Source organism: Cladophialophora psammophila (assembly GCF_000585535.1).
Source record: "Cladophialophora psammophila CBS 110553 chromosome Unknown aczJe-supercont1.9, whole genome shotgun sequence".
In the NCBI taxonomy this organism is placed as follows: Eukaryota; Fungi; Ascomycota; class Eurotiomycetes; order Chaetothyriales; family Herpotrichiellaceae; genus Cladophialophora; species Cladophialophora psammophila.
The window spans coordinates 748,192-765,764 of record NW_006912930.1 but is presented as its reverse complement, the minus strand read 5'-3'; the positions used below and the strand labels follow the sequence as shown (position 1 = coordinate 765,764).

At 52.2% G+C, this 17,573-nt stretch overlaps 6 protein-coding genes across 6 annotated transcripts; 2 read left to right on the top strand and 4 right to left on the bottom strand.

Moving 5' to 3' along the window:
* Positions 1 to 1,113: 1,113 nt before the first annotated feature.
* A1O5_06460 (uncharacterized protein) lies at positions 1,114 to 1,815 on the bottom strand (the record flags this gene model as incomplete). Its single annotated transcript, XM_007747054.1, has 1 exon — positions 1,114 to 1,815. The coding sequence occupies one exon, from the start codon at positions 1,813 to 1,815 to the stop codon at positions 1,114 to 1,116; it is 702 nt and encodes a 233-aa protein (XP_007745244.1).
* A 783-nt stretch (positions 1,816 to 2,598) lies between these two features.
* Positions 2,599 to 4,635, top strand: A1O5_06459 (uncharacterized protein; the record flags this gene model as incomplete). Its single annotated transcript, XM_007747053.1, has 1 exon — positions 2,599 to 4,635. One exon carries the CDS (start codon positions 2,599 to 2,601, stop codon positions 4,633 to 4,635), a length of 2,037 nt encoding a protein of 678 aa, XP_007745243.1.
* Positions 4,636 to 5,904: 1,269 nt separating this feature from the next.
* A1O5_06458 (uncharacterized protein) lies at positions 5,905 to 7,056 on the bottom strand (the record flags this gene model as incomplete). Its single annotated transcript, XM_007747052.1, has 1 exon — positions 5,905 to 7,056. The coding sequence occupies one exon, from the start codon at positions 7,054 to 7,056 to the stop codon at positions 5,905 to 5,907; it is 1,152 nt and encodes a 383-aa protein (XP_007745242.1).
* A 625-nt stretch (positions 7,057 to 7,681) lies between these two features.
* On the bottom strand, positions 7,682 to 9,317 carry A1O5_06457 (uncharacterized protein; the record flags this gene model as incomplete). Its single annotated transcript, XM_007747051.1, has 2 exons — positions 7,682 to 8,824; positions 8,874 to 9,317. The coding sequence occupies 2 exons, from the start codon at positions 9,315 to 9,317 to the stop codon at positions 7,682 to 7,684; spliced, it is 1,587 nt and encodes a 528-aa protein (XP_007745241.1).
* Positions 9,318 to 10,088: 771 nt separating this feature from the next.
* On the top strand, positions 10,089 to 12,473 carry A1O5_06456 (uncharacterized protein; the record flags this gene model as incomplete). Its single annotated transcript, XM_007747050.1, has 3 exons — positions 10,089 to 11,826; positions 11,904 to 12,047; positions 12,331 to 12,473. 3 exons carry the CDS (start codon positions 10,089 to 10,091, stop codon positions 12,471 to 12,473), a joined length of 2,025 nt encoding a protein of 674 aa, XP_007745240.1.
* Positions 12,474 to 14,009: 1,536 nt separating this feature from the next.
* On the bottom strand, positions 14,010 to 17,066 carry A1O5_06455 (uncharacterized protein; the record flags this gene model as incomplete). Its single annotated transcript, XM_007747049.1, has 1 exon — positions 14,010 to 17,066. The coding sequence occupies one exon, from the start codon at positions 17,064 to 17,066 to the stop codon at positions 14,010 to 14,012; it is 3,057 nt and encodes a 1,018-aa protein (XP_007745239.1).
* Positions 17,067 to 17,573: the final 507 nt, after the last annotated feature.

Below are 17,573 nucleotides of genomic sequence, written 5' to 3'. Positions count from 1 at the left end.
TTATGGTTGTTCTCGCATTTTCATGCATCTTCTGCGGTTCGTAGACTATTTACCCATCGAAGACTTCTTCCCGCAAGTAGGTCTACCTCAATGGGTACATGGCGAGCCTGGAGATGCTGCTCTGAGGCCCGCCCGCAAAATGCTATCATAAAAACTGAAAAGCTTAGCAAAAGGATACCTCGTGGTTTCTGTATTCCTAGTTCATGTGGTCAAGTTAACTTCGCAAGGCGATCGACAATCTTGACAAGGCAAGTCCGGTCTGAGTGTGGAATTAGTTCGCGTGGAGAGTGGCCTGATGGCTCAAAACTCTACTTGGTATTCAGTACTCAGTACCTAGTGCGAAAGTAATACGAGCAAATACGAGCTAGTGCCTTGGGGGCCATTCTTGGCGTTCTCTGCCCCGGACAGAGTTCGCAATGTCCAGAAAGTGCCCAGCCTCGTGATCCTCCCAACCAGCAATATCTCAGGAGATCTTCGACGGCCACATAGTGCCACACAACAGTCCGAAGGTGGAGTGCGCTCACGAATACCAACCTATCACTGGTCACTGATCACCGAAGTGACGTAGAATAGAGAATGTATTGGCACTACTGCTCAACGACACGAGGCAGTGCTTACCATGTAGGCCGGTCTTTCCTACACTTTTAGCAGCGGTTCTTGAGGAGAGGGTCAAGGCTCTCGACAATTGCCCTTCAGCAGGCGCAACAAAAGTTGAGACAGTAGATACCAAGGACGGAAAACTAATAGGCATTAGGGACCGGGGCAGTCCAACAAGCAGGCGCTGGCAGATTTCCCATCCCCTTAGACTGCCACAAATATTTCATGCTGATGTGATCTGGCAAGCCGGAAAAAAAAAACGAGGGACAGAAGGATAGAATCGCTTCGGATCTCGCCTACGATGTCACAGAGCACCCTGGACTAGCCTAGAAACGGCCCCTTTGGACACGAAAAGTGCTCGACGTATGTGAGATGAGGAGAGCCAAGAACCGAGATTCTCATTGAATATATCTGTCATTTGCCACGCAAGGACGGAGACGAGCAGTATATCGAAGAGAAAATCCTGTCGGTCAGCATTCCCATCGACGGCTAAAGGTAGCGCTATTGAGTCATGTCTCACTCGCGTTCTTCTGCAACGGTGATCCCAAATGGATCATCGTCGGGATTCAATTGCCTGCTATATTCCATCCACACCGAAATGTCCTGGGCAATTTCATCACCATGAATATGCTTCACAAAAGCAAACATCAAGTCTATGCCGCTAGACACCCCGGAAGATGTCCATATGTTCCCCTCTTCTGTCCACCTGGCCCTCGGCTGCCAATGAACCTGGGGCCGCCACTTGGGGATGACCTCCCATGCTCCCTTGAACAAAGTTGCCCTCTTGCCGTCAAGCAGGCCGGTCTGGGAAACGATCCCAGACCCTGTGCACACGGTGAGCAGATATTTCAACTTTGGATATCGATCCCGCACGAATTCGACAATTGGGTCAACCACGGCTGGATTGGGTTTGCCGGTTCTAACGGGGTCGAAGGAGCCCATGCCTCCGGGAACAATGAGGACATCGAGTTCGGGGGCAGTCTTGAAATCGTGAGTGGGCTGCAAGGTCTGCGACGTTGAAAAAGGCGACATTCCCATATTTGCAGGCCATTCTTTGGGGATGGTGGACTTTGGGGAGGTATCCTCCGCAATGAGCGAAAGGCTGATGCCTGGGACGCGGGCCGAAAGGCTGTTGAGGACGTCGAGTGGCCCACAAACATCGATGAGTTGGAAACCATCGTACAAAATCACACCGTATCTTCTCGGTTGGTTCTCCATAGCGGGTTGTGTTCGATTGATCAGGTCACACCGGGGGCGACCTCTAGAAGCAAATTTTGAAAATGCCGTGGAGACACCACAACCATCAAGAGCTTGTCGGGTTGATTATAGCTATCTACACCGAAGCAAGGCTTTAAGTACTAAAAGGAATCGCGGAACCACGGACCTTGAGTATCAGCATCCACAAGAATCCCAGCTTGGTCTTCCCGTTCCGTGCATCTCCACCTTCTTTTAGCAATCTTCGCCATTCGGTCTGTACTGCAGACACTGCGCTCGAGTCGAAGTCAAAGCAACAATCGTGCAAGAGGTGACCATTCGCGTCTTAGTGCTGCCTCCAACAAGTGGACCCGTCTTGCTCTCAATGTACAACAAAAGCGGCCTCCAGCTATGGATGGCACATCCAACGGGTGCTCTGAGGCGGCAGCATTCGCTATGGGATCCCCCTGGTCAAGCGGAGAGTAACCACGATGTGAGGCCCAACTCGGTCCAGCGGCAGCAGCTGAATTCGGCTACGTCAATTGTCAATAAGTGTAAGAATATAACAACCCATTTACATGTATCAATTCGCGACACGGGCGTTGGAGCGTTCCATTCTTGCGTCATTACAACTGTTACCGGCGACTTTCACGTTCCGCGTTTTATTTTATCGTCAAACTCGGCTTGGGACAGGACAAACTGCAAGATTCAAGACAACCGCTGCTGGTGAAGCACCCATTGAGTTTTTCACGCGCGTGCCGCATTCCGTGCTGTATCTAGTCGGCCCTTCCACCAACGTGGTGCACCATGAACAACGTTGTGGGAAGGATCAAAAAAGCAGAGCGTGCTTGTAAACCTTGCCGCGATCTCAAGGTCCGGTGCCTGCCTTGCGTGGAGAGGGATGACATCTGCCAAAAGTGCAAGCGATCGGGAGCACGCTGTGTCTTCGAGGAAGCGAAACCACGGAAGAAGCGGAGGATTCCTGGTGACCTCGACACCGTGACCGCACGGCAAGCGAAAGTGGCCGAATTGACAGCGCAACCAGAGAGCAGCCTCGGCGCGACGCAAATTGACGCAAATCTGCAAAGGTCGCGCACGTCTGGGGGAAGGATATCATTGGCTGGCGCAAATGGTTGTCTTGGGCATGGTACTGGACTTTACGAGGATTCAAGCAGCCATGTCGAGTGTGCTTATTCAACAGCCACTGTGCCCAACGGCCACGACGTGCGCAATACGCAACATATGCCGGCCGGAGAATGGTTATTCGGAAACGCCGTCCTTGCACAAGACAAAGCGGCTTCATATCTATCCAAATACCAGAAAATGTGCGCGTATTTCCCATTCGTCCCCATACCGGAAAAGGTCTCGATCGAGGAACTGGCGGCAACTCAGCCATTCACCCTACATGCTATACTCATGGTCTCGTCCGATGAGAACAAGGACTTACAAAGAATGCTTGAAAAGAGCTTCCGAGACCAAATCCTACGGACAGTCATGATTGATGGCGAGAGGAGCATCGATCTCCTTATGGCCCTGATTGTCTACCTGGCCTGGTACCACTTCTTCTACATTCCTATCAAGCAGCAGTTCTACCAGACGCTTCAGATTGCCATCAGCATTTGCGTCGACTTGAAACTCGACCGGCCTCCAGAAACGGCCACTTTGAGCACACTTCAACGAGGACGGAGTCTTGAGGACCCGTTACTTCCTGATGCAACGAGTGATCAATTCTACAGCAGGTCTGCTAGACGTGCATACGTCGGATGCTATTGTCTTGCCACGATCACGTCTTGGATTTGGTGCAAACCGAGCAACTTCCATTGCACCAACTACCTTTTGCGATGCGCCCGGTCACTCTCAGATGAGCCAGAGTACGTTACAGATACTATGATATCGCCACTTCTTCAAACGTATGTGTATGGAAACGATCAACATCGTGCCTACCTGCCCACAAAATTTGATTATTCAAGTTCGATCAGTCTAGCTCAGATGGAGGCCAATCTGAACAGGTTTCAAGAGAGACTGGACAAGATCCAGTCAAAAGAGCAGTCAAAATGTGTGCCGCTGAATTTGGCACGCTTGTACGCCGCTTCATATGGCCATGAAATGAACCTCCTGAATCCCTGCAATCATCCGCTGTCGAGTGACTCGGAAGAAATAATAGCCCTGACCACCAGCCGTCGAGAGTGTCTGATGTTCTGTTTGCATTCTGCCTCGAAAGCATTTGAGACATTCCTCTCGCTGCCTCTTGAGGAATACCCAAAGTTGTCAATTCTGCAGTGGTGGGCTTTGATATGCAACACAGCATATCTCTATCGTCTGTGCCTGGGTATTCCCCAGCTTCCCGAATGGGACATCCGAGTCGCCCGGGATGCTGCCAAGCTGGACATATACCTCGACCTTCTGTGCTACCGTTTGGAGCGGGCTACAGGATCTACGCTCGAGGAGCCTAGTGGGCGGGACCTGTATTCCCTGCTGTGCCCCATATTCACCAATGTCAAGCGCAGCTACGAACGACTAAAAACACTCCCCAAGTCTCTGAGCTCAAGTGACAGGCAACCTGTCCATGCAAATGCATTCTCGGAAGGACCGGAAAAGACCGTTCGGAAATCGGCTACACACCAAAGTCGCTGTCCTGCATTCAGGTATGTGTCCCGAGCGGCAGACGTTGGTCTCAGTCCAGCCGGTGATGATGGAGACTCGAATAGACTACCTGAAATGTCAGACATCGACATGTTCTTGAACTCTGGCGTGTTCGAGTGCGATACCACATGGCTAGGTGGAATGCCGCAGTGTAACTTAAGCCCTTTCAATCTGGACAACGAGCACTTGTACCCGGCGTAACATCCGGGGCCCTGCTGCCGGCACACTTAGGACTATGCGCATTTGGCCAGGCACCGCATCAAAGACACCGAGAACTGAAAGTCTGTACTCCGTTCTAATCCCTCCATGTCCACGTAGTTCAGCCTGTCGACATCCAACAAGAGGCGGAGTATAGGTTCCAAGTCCATTCCGCCAGTAAGGAGAACTTTGTCGTCTTTGGTCCACCGTGCTTGGGGTGTATCGAAGTCGAGGTCAGCATTCGGTAATTTAGGAATGTTCAGCCGCCTGGAGGCAAAGTCTTTTGCTTTATGAATTGAGATGGAATGTTCATTATGCGGCTTGTGGCCAAGAAGCACCGTGTCAGGGCGATCTTCCAGGCCGGAGACCCAGATTGCTCTCTCACCCTCTTGAATCGGGAACCGTCAAAGCTGTGGCGACGACCGCGGTAGCTCACCCAGACGACCTCTCTATCCCGATCGATTAAAGGAGAGGCATCGATTTTCTTCATAACGCTTAATCCGAATGAAATCGCCTGGTCAACACTAAGACAATATTCCTGTATCCTCTGACATACCTCCAGACAAAATTACGGACGATAAGAAATGCCCTTGCCACACCTGGGCTCCCGAGACTGGCGATGAGAGGCACAAGGCTAATGCAGAGGTACAAACAACTCAATATCGCGATTGAGCAAGATCAAAAGTATAAGTGTAACAAAGCCCCGGTTGAGTGCGTCTCGCAGAATGGCTGGAGTCAATACGATGGCCCATAATGAGCGAGAATACAGTGGCACGAGCTTTGGCATTGGCGGCGAGAAGAGTTATTAGCAGGTGACACGGATGAACTGTGTCGATATTTTCAGAATCTTCATGAGAGACTATCCGTGACTCGTTATCCTCAAGCTAGTATCATTCTTGCCTTGTTGTGTTACTTACCTACTCGGAGATAGAATATCCTATGAAGCCCGCTACTACATGTAACATCAGGTTGGTGTGTTTCTTGCACTAAACGAAATGAGCGTACATAGTACGCTTACAAAAGGAAAAGGAAAAAACAAACTTGACGGGCGCCGAATGGAGCGTCTTTTGGGCCCGAAAATTAGACCTCGCCTCTTATACAGCAGCAGCACCACCACCACCACCACCACCACCACGACGCCATTAGTAGCTCCTCAGCATGGGACCACTTTGCAGAGTGTTTCTCTATTTTCACAACGTCTGCTCGCTAACTTTGAGTTATTCTTTTTCTGCGACGGAAATGACAACGGTAAAGTCTGTTTTTGGAGATATTTCACAGTTTCGATGACGCATGGCCTTGCAGACACGGCGCCAGCCATCGCCAATGCCCTTCCCTCTTCCACCCCTTCTCCTTCCAGCCGTTGGCCTTCCTGGGGAAGAACTCGAGCACATCCAGCAGGCTCGCATCGTGCGCCAGGATGGTCAAGATGTTCTGCGCGCCGTCAAAGCTCGCCAGCTTGTCTGCACTACGCTGCGACTCGGCGAGATCGTGCTCCGGGCCGGCAACTTTGCTGAACGGCGTCGTTCGGGACAGCGCCTGGCCCTCTGGCTCGGAATAGAGGCGGTGCATCTGGGCGATGCGTTCACTGCGGTGGCAGGCATTAGATGTGAAGGGTCGACCATTTGGCGCGGGAATCAGGGCTGGAAGCGGGTGTTTTGCGCTGGGCCTGAACACAGCGTGTGAGTGGGCGATATCACCGCCCAGGAATATGAATGTCGACGCGCCGCCGTTCTTGGAGGTCGTCGTGCGTGCCAGCGCCGAGAGATGGCCGACTGTATGACCAGGGGTGGAGAGGATGTAGAGACTCCCGTCGGAGAAGTAATCATGAGCAAGGAAGCCTCCAATCGTTGAGACCTTTGGGTTGTCGTGCGCAAAGTCCAGCTCAATCGTCCGACGACCCTCGTACAGGTCGGATGTTGTCTCAAACTGTCTGCGATTCGCCGGCCAGCCCGGCAAGAAAGCCTTCCGATAGCCGGGACCAACCAAGACTTCGGTCGAGGTTGGGAATCTGCCCACGTCTCCCGTATGATCGAAGTGATGATGGCTCAAAATAATAGCATCAATGTCGGCAAGATCCACGCCGTGCGCCAACAACACGTCAGCGACGTCTCGTCCGGCCTGGGTTTTCAGCCCCATTCTCTGCACCCCCTGCACGAACGCGGGCGGGAAAGCAGACTCCCAGTTCGCGCGCAGGCTCAGGTCGAACAGCAGGCGGATGTTGGGTTGTCTGTGGTGGATCAAGAATGCGTACGAGGGCACTTTGACATCCTCTCCTTTCTCGAAGCCCGGAAGCACAGGGTCCATCATGGACGAGCCCGGCAAACCCCATAACCGCGCTCCGGTATCGATGACGTACAGGTCGACTGTGGACGAGGACGAGGGCAGCGGGATCTCAAGAGTTTGCGAAGAAGAGAGAGGAGCCATCCCTTTCAATATCTCTGTGTCTGCCTAGATCGAACTCAGTCTCAAGGGGAGCGTCTTAAAGCTCAATGAAAATAACGACAGTGAGGACGCCGCGCCGACAGATTCATGAGCTGTGGGTACTCAGACCTTGTTTCAAGAAAATACAGGCTGCATACCTGATACAGGTAGTCTCGACCTTCTGTTCTATCGTATGTGCTGAAGTCAACCTAGAGTCCATTTCCCCGCAATTGAGATACTGCACACTGAGCACTTGTACAGTACTTGGAGTCCAGAGCCAATTGAACTATGCTAAATCAGGTTAGGTTAAGCACTTTAAGTACCTCGGTATTTAGTGCCAGCCTGGCACGTGAGGCTGCCTCTTCTGACCCCCCTGAGATGAGGAACTCCTAAGTCCCGCGTCGTTCCTTCTTTTGTAAAAGGAAGATTTTTGCGACTCGCGGTGCCCTGAAGAGACACGTGAGGTTGGAAGAATTACGGACAACATTAAGTAGAGGACGTAGAAGTTGCGGGAATAAAACCTGCACGGATCGAATTGAATTGCAATGGAGCTGCTGTGGACAAATGCGGCATCCACTCCTCTCTCCCGACAAAACGTACAAAATTCCAATGCCAACAAACAAGACTTCTATTCCGTATTTTCCTTTTTCTTCGCCGAGGGTCCCAGAGCGCCATTCTGTATGGAATCGGACCTGGGAGCTGAACTGGAGCTCGTAGTTGGATCGCGTACAACAGTGGTGCCATCACGCAGTAACGCCGAGTCGGCCGCCGCGGCATTGCTGATTTCGTCATCATCTTCATCACCTAACTCGCGATACTGCTGCTCATCCTTCTTCTTCAATCTCTCTCGTGCCTCTTCTCTCATCTTGACAATTTTCAAGTAATTGTAGCTCGCGATGCTGATGATGGTGATTATCAGCCCAGAAATATTGACCATAGACAGCTCGTCATGGAAGACGATCCCCGCGGCACTGATGGTAACGACCTCCTTGAAGATGCCGCAGATACTGAGAGTGACGACGCTGGTACGCTGAAGTAGTGTGAATTCGCTCGCGATCATGCAGAACGCGATGCACCCTGGAACTACCAGAAGAAGTAGGGCTTTGACGACCCCATGTTCCCTAACTAGGAGAACAATGCCGGTGACAACTGCGGATGGAGTTTCAGAGACGCAGGCGATGAAGAATAGCGTGACAAACATAATTGGGGCGATGAAAAACATCGTGGCGAACGGGTTGGAGGTGGCAGGATGTCGCAGAAGGAGGATTTGGGTCAAGGCCCATCGGAAGCCGGAAAAGAAAGAGGCGGAGATGGCCAACGCAAAGCCGAGTGCGTGGAAGGCCGTTTCGCCAGCGACCATCATGAGCACTCCAAGGGTCATGGTGAGGATAATGAGGATGAGTTTGAGAGATGGCTTTTCAAGTCGGAAGAGGAAGGCGAACACAAGAACGAAGATCAAGACCGAGGATTTACACATGGTGTAGAATGTTAAGGTGATGAAGCGAAGAGAGGTGTTGCCCAAGCCGATGTCCAGAGATGTCGTCGTACCGGTGGGCACTAATCGCGTAAAATAGAATAGAGGAGTGACAAGTGGTTTGGAGGAGTGCGATTCGTTTCCGTATCCTGGAGGATGGGGTTGAGACGGTCGTAAGGAGGGGAATATCAACAGGATACAAGAGGCCAAGATGAATTGGACAACCATGTGCAGCGAGGTTGCGAAGAGCGGAAAGTGGAAATCGAGGTGATCGGAGGAGAACATCATCTTATTGTACTGCCAAGCTGGTCAGTGGTTGCCAGAAATAGGATCACTCGAGACTCACAATGGATATGGACAGAGAGAAGAAATACCACAGGCCGATGAGGACGGCGTTGATGACCAGATTGCGGACGACGTTCTTGTCTGCTTCTCGGGCCTCGTCTTTGGACAAACCGGTTGTGCCAGCAATTCTCGCATCCAGCCCGTCACGCCGCCTCTTTCTTTTGATGTATTTGCGTCTTTCATGTTGGTTCAAGCCACTTTCTCCATCATCATCATCGGCGTCCACGTCTGAGTCCAGCAGCCCTAATTCGTGTTCTTCTGATTCCGACATGGAGGAGCCTGCCTCATCTTCTGAGCCTTCGCTTTTGGTGTCGGAGATGGAGCCGGTACCTCGCCGTTTGTACTTACGACGAGGATTTATGAACAGGGAGTCCTCGTCAGTGGTAGCCGTAGGTGGAGCGACAGCAGGTCTCGAAGCGCGGTCACTGTAGGGAGTCGTGTCCATGGGAATGGCGTGAGACGTGGCAGGCAAGTGAGAATATGGAAGAGGGGATTCAAGTCATTGGAAAGCGACGCAGGGTGGAAAGAGCGGCGGACTATGAACGAATGGCTGGTAGCCTGAGGCCCAGAGTAAGAATGGAGAGAGAGAGAGATGGGAACAACTGACAAGATATGGCGGGTATGGATGAAGATGATGGCTCGTGATAAATGAGGGTCGCACTTGATTGAGAGACAGGGGTGATATGGAGATCTGGTGTCAGCAAGTCAGCTGCTAAGCCCATAACAGTCCAAATAGACCAGTTTGGGCGTTCACGTGACTGGACATACTCTAGCGCCGGAACGGTTTATCCGAGCCACTAACAAGTATGTCCTTGTTACATAAAGTGTCTATCAACAACAACCTCAAATGAGATACATGAACTGCCACGGATTTCAACCAATATCAAGTCGAAAGATAACTTCATCCTGCGTGCCAATGAAAAATATGTAGCAGGCCAGTGTGACTTGATGAATCAGGCAAATAGCAAGCACTAGTTTTGGTGTTGGGCGTCAACTCTACCACTCTGCCCTCCCTCCTTAGTCATCCGTATTTGTCTCTTTTGGTATGTCCCCGTGATCCAATGCGAAACTCTCGACGGTTCGAGCTGTCCCCCCCCCAGATTCTTCCTTTTTGCTTCGGCACCCTGTTCATCTGCCAGTCTCAATCCCTCTTTGCCATCTCTCTCCTTAACTCTTTCACCCTCGTCCCAGATACCATAACCCGTTTGGCTTCATCATGGGTGAAATGTCGCGACATGCGAAACCCCTCCAGATTGAAGACTATGGGCTCATCGGTGACATGCGAACCTGCGCCTTGGTTGGCAAGAATGGAAGCATTGACTTCATGTGCTGGCCTCACTTTGACTCCCCATCTATCTTCGCCAACATCCTTGACACAACCAAAGGCGGCGGGGGGCATTGGAAGATCAGCCCGCAAAGCAGTACAGTGTGCAAACAGAACTATCGGACATCTTCTAACCTTCTTCAAACAAAGTGGATTGACGAAGGTGGCGTGGTCAATCTCACTGACTTCTTTGCCGTATCCAAACACAACAAAGTCCTCAGAGAGAAATGGAGCGGGTCTACCCTGGTGAGGAAGCTAGAGTGCGTCCGTGGGAAAATGTCCATTTATATCGAACTGTGTCCCCGACCTGACTATGCACGACACAAGGGCTCCATGCGAGTCTCTGAAGTCAAGAGCGAGGATGGCACCTATCACCAGTCCCTTGCCTGGGTTCCCGACGACAAGAAAAGGGATGGGTGCGGCGACATCCCAGAATTCCACGCTACATACTGCACCCACGACCGACCGGTCAATGGACCACCAAAAATGTTCCAGCCGATCAAGCTCAGCGAAGATGTCAACACTGACAGCAAACCACGATCGTTCCGCGCCCGCTTCGACCTCCAAGAAGGCCAACAGATCTTCATGATCATGTGCAATCGCCACGTCGCTCCACATCTCACGAACGATCTTGTAAAGAACCTCGAGAATGAGGCCTACAAGTTCTGGACAAGCTGGGTGCGTGCGTGCCTTTACCGCGGGCGCTTCCAGCAAGAAGTCGAAAGGAGCATGCTCGTCCTCAAACTCTTGACATATGACCCTACAGGCGCAATTGTCGCGGCACCGACCTTCTCCCTCCCAGAGGCCATAGGCGGGCCACGAAATTGGGACTACCGCTACTCCTGGGTCCGGGACGCCAGCTTCACCGTGTACGTATTCCTCAAAATGGGCTTTCCGGCCGAAGCCGAAGCCTATATCAACTTCATTTTTGCCCGCATTGCCGAATGGCGCAAGATCGCCGAAGCATCTGCCGGAGAGAGGCACCACCTCCCTCTAATGTTCGGCATCGACGGTTCGACGAGTCTGCCAGAACTCACGCTCGACCATCTCAGTGGGTATCAAGACAGCCTTCCCGTCCGCATCGGCAACGCCGCCACCGACCACGTCCAACTTGACATCTACGGCGAACTCATGGACTCGATCTACCTGTTCAACAAACACGGCAAGCCCATCTTCTATGCCCAGTGGCTTGACATCCGCTACCTCACCGACTTTATCTGCGAAGTCTGGACCGAACAAGACATGTCTATCTGGGAGGTCCGCGGCCCCAAGCAGCATTTCACTTACTCGAAAATTCTCCTGTGGGTCGCTGTAGACCGTGCTCTTCGTCTCTCCGAGAAGAGGAACTTCCCCTGTCCCAATCGCAACAAATGGCTACAGACGAGAGATACGATCTATGAGGAGGTGATGCAGAAAGGATTCAACTATCAGATGAATAGCTTCGTGCAGAGTTACGAGTCGAACACGACGTTGGATTCCGCGGTGTTGATTGCGCCACTCGTGTTCTTCATGAGTCCGAATGATCCGCAGTTTGTGGGCACGTTGGACCGGATCTTGCGGACGCCGGAAAAAGGGGGACTCACGAGCGCTGGGTTTGTGTTTCGGTATGATCACGAGCAGACTGATGACGGTGGGTATCCAGCCTCTTACCTTATCCCCCGCACTTTTCATGAACCACCTGTCGATGCTGACGCTGCTGAGTGCTAGGCGTCGGTGGCCGCGAAGGCACATTCGTGATGTGCACATTGTGGCTCATCGAGTCCCTGATCCGCGCGGCAAAATATGACTCCAAGTACCTCGACCTAGCGAACACCATGTTTGAAACGGTCACGAATTTTCGCAATCACGTCGGTAAGTGACTCTTTCGGTCTGGCATTCCTCACCACAGACGTTCTTCCCGTGCTCTGAGGTCAGAAGCCCGTCCTGGGAGCGAAACCATTCCAAACCCACCCGTCTGTAACTAGGCCTCTGTCCACAATTTTCCTTCGGAGGCTCACCAATTCTGCCTCTCTTTTGTCTTCCCACCATATTACTTCATTTTTTTTCCCCCGGTATATCTCCACCTGACCTGACCTGACCTGACCTGACCTGACCTGACCTGACTTCCTGCGCGCTGCTGCGCTTTCCTGTGTAGGCATGCTGAGCGAAGAAATCGCGCTATCTGGCGAACAGCTGGGCAACACGCCGCAGGCATTCAGCCACCTGGCGTACGTGTCCGCGGCGATCAATCTAGAGAGGGTCACACGAGGGGATTTCGAGGGCGGGTTCGGAAAGTAAGTAGATCCGTCGGCGGCGACGGCGACGGCGGTGGGAATCGACTTGGGTGACTTAAGTAAGTTGACTTCTGACTTGACTTAACTTGACTTGCCCGTCTTGTGGCTCGGTATTGTCTCTTTATCTTGTCTCGGGTGAGGGCGAACAAAGGTGGAAGCGTGGATGGAAGGAAGGGAGGGAAGGACGGATGGATTCATGGATGGGGGAACAGATGGGATGAAATGGAGAATGAGCTTTTCACAACTCCGGCGCGTGTTTCACTCTCGACTCTCGAGCACGCGCGCTTTATCGACGGAATGCGCTTTTCAAACCTGTCACTCACTGTCAGAGTCAAGGCAGAGTGTTAGTCCTGCCGAAGCTTGAAAGGTCACCAGTAGCCCAGAGGTACCGAACCACCCGTCCAGACCACCTGCGACAAGGCGAGGCGACAGCGAGAGAGGAACAGAAGTGCCACGTTGATCCAAAGATCTTTGATTCCTTTCTTTTCTTTTCGGTCTATCTGGCTGGCTGGCTTGCTGCTCGCTGGCTCTCATATTGAGCACCGAGCACTGAGCATCATCAAGGCAGGTAATCAAGACATTCAATCAGTCACTCACTTCATCATCTTCTCAACCGAGTATCAGCATCTGGGTTTGCTTTCCTTTCCCTTTCCCTGTACATCCTCCGCCCAGTCCGTTCTTGACTCTTTCGTACATCTCTTGGTACACCGACCCACTCATGATGCATCTGAGCGATTACAGCCAGCTCTACTCCTTCTGTCTCTATCAAAACTTTTTGATTTGATATGCCTGCCGAATCCGTGACCTTTCTTTGTTCACTGATTATATGCCAATGCCCCTTGTTGCCGATTGCCTTTACCTTTGCCTTTGCCAGCTTGTATGATCTGTGGTGTGTGGTCCCATATTCCCATTCCTCCTCCGAGTCTGTTGTGACTCTTTGTGGTTTCACTGGTTTCTGAATGCACTCTTTTCTTTGAATGCTTTGTGATTTCCTATACACCCCTTTTATTAGGATGTCTTGTGGCTGGGTGTTGTCGTCATCGTCGATCCATGATTCTTTCACTGGTTTCTGAGTGCACTCTTGTCTTTGAATGCCTCGTCGTCGACTGCTTGCCGGGTTGTGATTTCTGAGCGCACTCTTTTCTTGGAATGCCTCGTGATTGCTGGTGGCCTGTCGATCCGGTGATTTATTTGACTGATTTCGGAGTGCGCTCTATTTTCTTCGAATGCCTCGTCATCGCTTGTCGACTTGCGATACATCTCGTTTCGGGTTTGCATATCCCCTGATCCTCCGTCGAGTCCATATCGACTCTCATGTGTCCATTTGTCTGATCCATGCACTCTTTTCTTCGAATGCCTTGTGACTACTTGTCGACTTGCGACAGATCTGCATCACTCTGAATATCCCATAACCCTCCACCGAGTCCACCTTGACTCCTTCTGGTCCTTCGTAAATCTGAATGGGCTGTTCTTTCTTGAACGCCTTGCGATTGCTTCTGTAGGGCCTGAGATTTCTGTGTAACGGTTTCTGTGCCGCGCTTCAGCCTTCTTCCGAGATGATGGAGGAGCCATCTATGTTCTCTTCGGCTTCTTCATCTTCCTGCCCCGCGGTCTGCGTGACCTGCGCCTGTTGGGGTTGAGTGACCTGTATCTGTGGAAGCTGCAGCGGAATTCCCTGCGCTCGGGGAAAGAGGGGATTTGGCCGGTATTGAGATTGGAATGTTTGCACTTGAGAGGGTTGGACCATCGGAACTTGTGGGCGTCGAGCTTCAGGTGGCTGACCTTGGTAATGACCTCTTGCCATGATCTTCTTTCTCTCCTGCCCTGGTTGATTGAGTTCCTCCTTGAGGCCTTCGCTCGCGATGCGCTTGTTTGGCCTTAGCCGCAACGACGGGAGGTGATCAGGCTGCGGTGTGGGCGCTTGTTGTACTTGCAGGTTCTGTACCTGTGTCTTGTACAAGTCTGCTTCCATGCGTGCCGCGTCCACCTGGCCTTCCTTGAATTGCAGATCGAGTTGCATATTCTGCACTGACGCCTGCACCTCGTCGTACTGCGTCTTCCAACTTTCAGCCTCCTCTTGGGCTTGTTTAATCTCCTCTTTGTCCTCTTCGAGGAACGCTTCAGCAAAGCCAACAGTCATGGCATTTCCTTCAATTTGGTCCTGGAGCTTCTTGATCTCGGCCTGCAGTCTCTGGTTCTCGTCCTCCAGGCTCTCGTTCTCTTCCTCCAGTCGATCGTTCATATTCCGAAGTGTTACGATGTCTATGGCTTGCGCCGCGATTCTTCGTTCAAACTGCTCCTTTTCAAGGGCGTGTCTCTTCTTGTCCTTTTCATGTTCTAGGATGGTGTTTTCAAGTACCTTCGTGATCGGAGTCCTTGTTGGCGTCGGGAAGGGAGACACACCAATCCTGTCAGATTTAGGGGTGCTCACTGCCACTTCCGCAGCCATGTTTTGTTGATCAAGCTGCCGTCGGAGACCACGGATCTCTTCATCTTTGATCACGACCTGCTTTTGGAGGCTTTCAACTTGGCTGTTGTAATCCAGTCGCTGCGCGTCTCTGTGGCGCGCGAGTTCAGCCTCCAATTGTTTCTCCCGTTTCTCTTTTGCCTCTAATTGTTGCGTCGTGTCTCGCTGCAGTTTATGGAACTGGCTGGCGCCGGCCGTGAGTCTCTGCTGGATTTCTTCCAGTTTTCCTTTGACCTCCACGTGCTCGGCTCGCAGTCTTGTCATCTCATTTGAGATTGCTTCCGTGCGTTCTCTCCAGTACTGAACTTCTTGAGTAACCGGCTGCTGCTGCTGATCCCTCTTCTGACACTGCTGAAGCTGGTTCATGAGACTGTTGGCTTGCTCCTCGCGGATGGCCAATGTTTCCTTGAGCTGCTGGACCTCTCGCTGGGTCAGCTGCAACTGATGGTTGCCTCGGTTGTTGCATGAACGCAGCTCGCTTGCTTCCTTTAGGGTTCTTTGAAGATGCTCATTGCACTGAATGAGGGAGTCTGAGGTTTTCTTCCATGCGTGCTGGAAACTGGCGAGCTCCATGCCTCTCTGCTCGAGAGCATTCTTGGTGTCGAACAGCTCCTTGCCTCTTTCCTCGAGGGCTTTCTTCGTCTCCAGGAGCTTGGACTCACAGTTCGCGGACGCGTCGAGCTGAGACTGGATGTCCAAACCGATGCACTTGGTCTGAGTGCCTGCGTCATTGACATCTACCGTCTTGATCACCGGAGATGCCTCAGCAGGAAGATCGGTCTGGACACCAATCTCTGCGGTGTCTGCGACGACAACCGCGGCGGCGTCGGCGTCGGCCTGTGCCTCTGCCAGCTCTTGCTTCAGGACGCTGATCTCAGCGTCCTTCTGTTGGCGAACTAGGCCCGCAGCCGCTCTCTTGGCCTCAGCCGACTCCATCCTCACCTTGTCGAGGAGTGCTGACGCTTCGTCGCTCGCGCGCCGAAGCACAGCAACATCCTGACCTAGTCCCTGAGAGACCACCCTCTCAGAATCCAGGAGAGACTCGAGATTGCCAGACTTAGCCTTCTCAGCTTCAAGAGCCGACGTCAAGGCATTGACTTCCGAAGCCGCCGAAGCGGCTGCGGTCCTCATCTCGGCCTCCAAGGCTCGGATGCGTTCATCTCTGTGAGCGGTGGCAGCTAGGACGCGAGCCTCGACGTCGGCGTCGATGGCCTCGAGCTCGTCGATACGGGCTTGGCGCTCTTCAAACAACTTCTGCCATCGCTGGCTTTGCTTGTGTGCCGCCTGACTCTGCCGGCGATGCTTGCGGAGTTGCTCGAGCTGGAGCGAGTGCTGTTGTCCTGAAGAGGACGGCCGCTCACGTATCCAAACTCCTTGATTGTCTTTGGGCCTCGCCTGCAGGAGTCGCAGAGCTGTATTGTCTTCTTTAAGCCGCCCTACCTCCTCACGGAGCTCGTCTCTCTCCTTCAACGCTTTTCTAAGGTCCTCTCGACCCCTGCTCATCCGAAATTTGAGCTCTAAAACAAAACCGACAAAAGCGAAGAAAGGATATCTGAAGGCCAGGCAAGTGACTGGGAGAACAGTATCCTTGAGCGTGTGCCAAGGAAGACTGTTGACGATGTAGGCGCCGAACTGCCAGATGATGCAGTATAGTCTGTGGACGAGGACCACCAGTCTCACACCAAGGGCGATCGGTTCAAGGCAGTCCTTAAGCTCGTGGAGGAAGCTGGATAAAATTGGCGTGAGGATATTGAAAATTCTTGCCCTGGCGGGCCGCCATTCTTGCAGAAAAGAGAACACGAGCAGGCCGCAACACACGGTCGTGGTTCCAGGTACGCCCAATACCTGTGCCATAAGTAGCAACAGGAAGCCAGCTTTAATGGTGTTTATGACATTTTGGAGGTAAGTCGACGCCGAGGTCTTCAGCTTTGGGAGACCATCTCTGGGGTTCTCCAAGGTCTGGTAAAACGAGGAGAGGACTTCATTGCAACCGAGGTGGTAGACGAAGAAGAGGAGGCAGAGTTTGATGAGCGTATACTTGAAAAATTCGACGTCATCTTCTGTGGTTTGGGCTCTGGCGGCTCTGATATACCCGCGGATGGCGAAAGCGTTGTCTATCTGGGGCTCCATGGTGAAGTGTGTCTGCGCGGTGATTTTGAAAAGGTGTCTTTTGGCGACCTTGAATAGGTGTCGTGCCTCAACGCCAACAAGCGTGCAGGGGGAGACAACGGAGGAGCACACAGAGACAAAGGAGGGGCAGAAAGAGACAAAGCAGGGCCACGAAGAGGCAACGGAGGAGTACGAACAGACACAGGAGGAGCAAGGAGGGTAAAGAGACCAAGGCAATGAAAACAAAATGAGAAAGAGAAAGATTTTTCAAAGACTTACAAGCGTGTCGTGTTGTTATTGTGGTGATTGAACCCAAGGCCGTGAATGAACAGTCTAGTGAATGAAGACTGTTATTCAGAGCAAGTGAAGTCAATTTCTCACCCTGTTTCGGCCAGACCTTTGCTCTCAGTCTCACAATGTACCCTTGGCGTCAGCTCTGTGTCCTTTCTGAGAATACATGGTCCAGACCGAATATCGAAGGCAGCGCGATCGAAACAATATCACCATGTTGCCCTCCTTTTTCGTAGT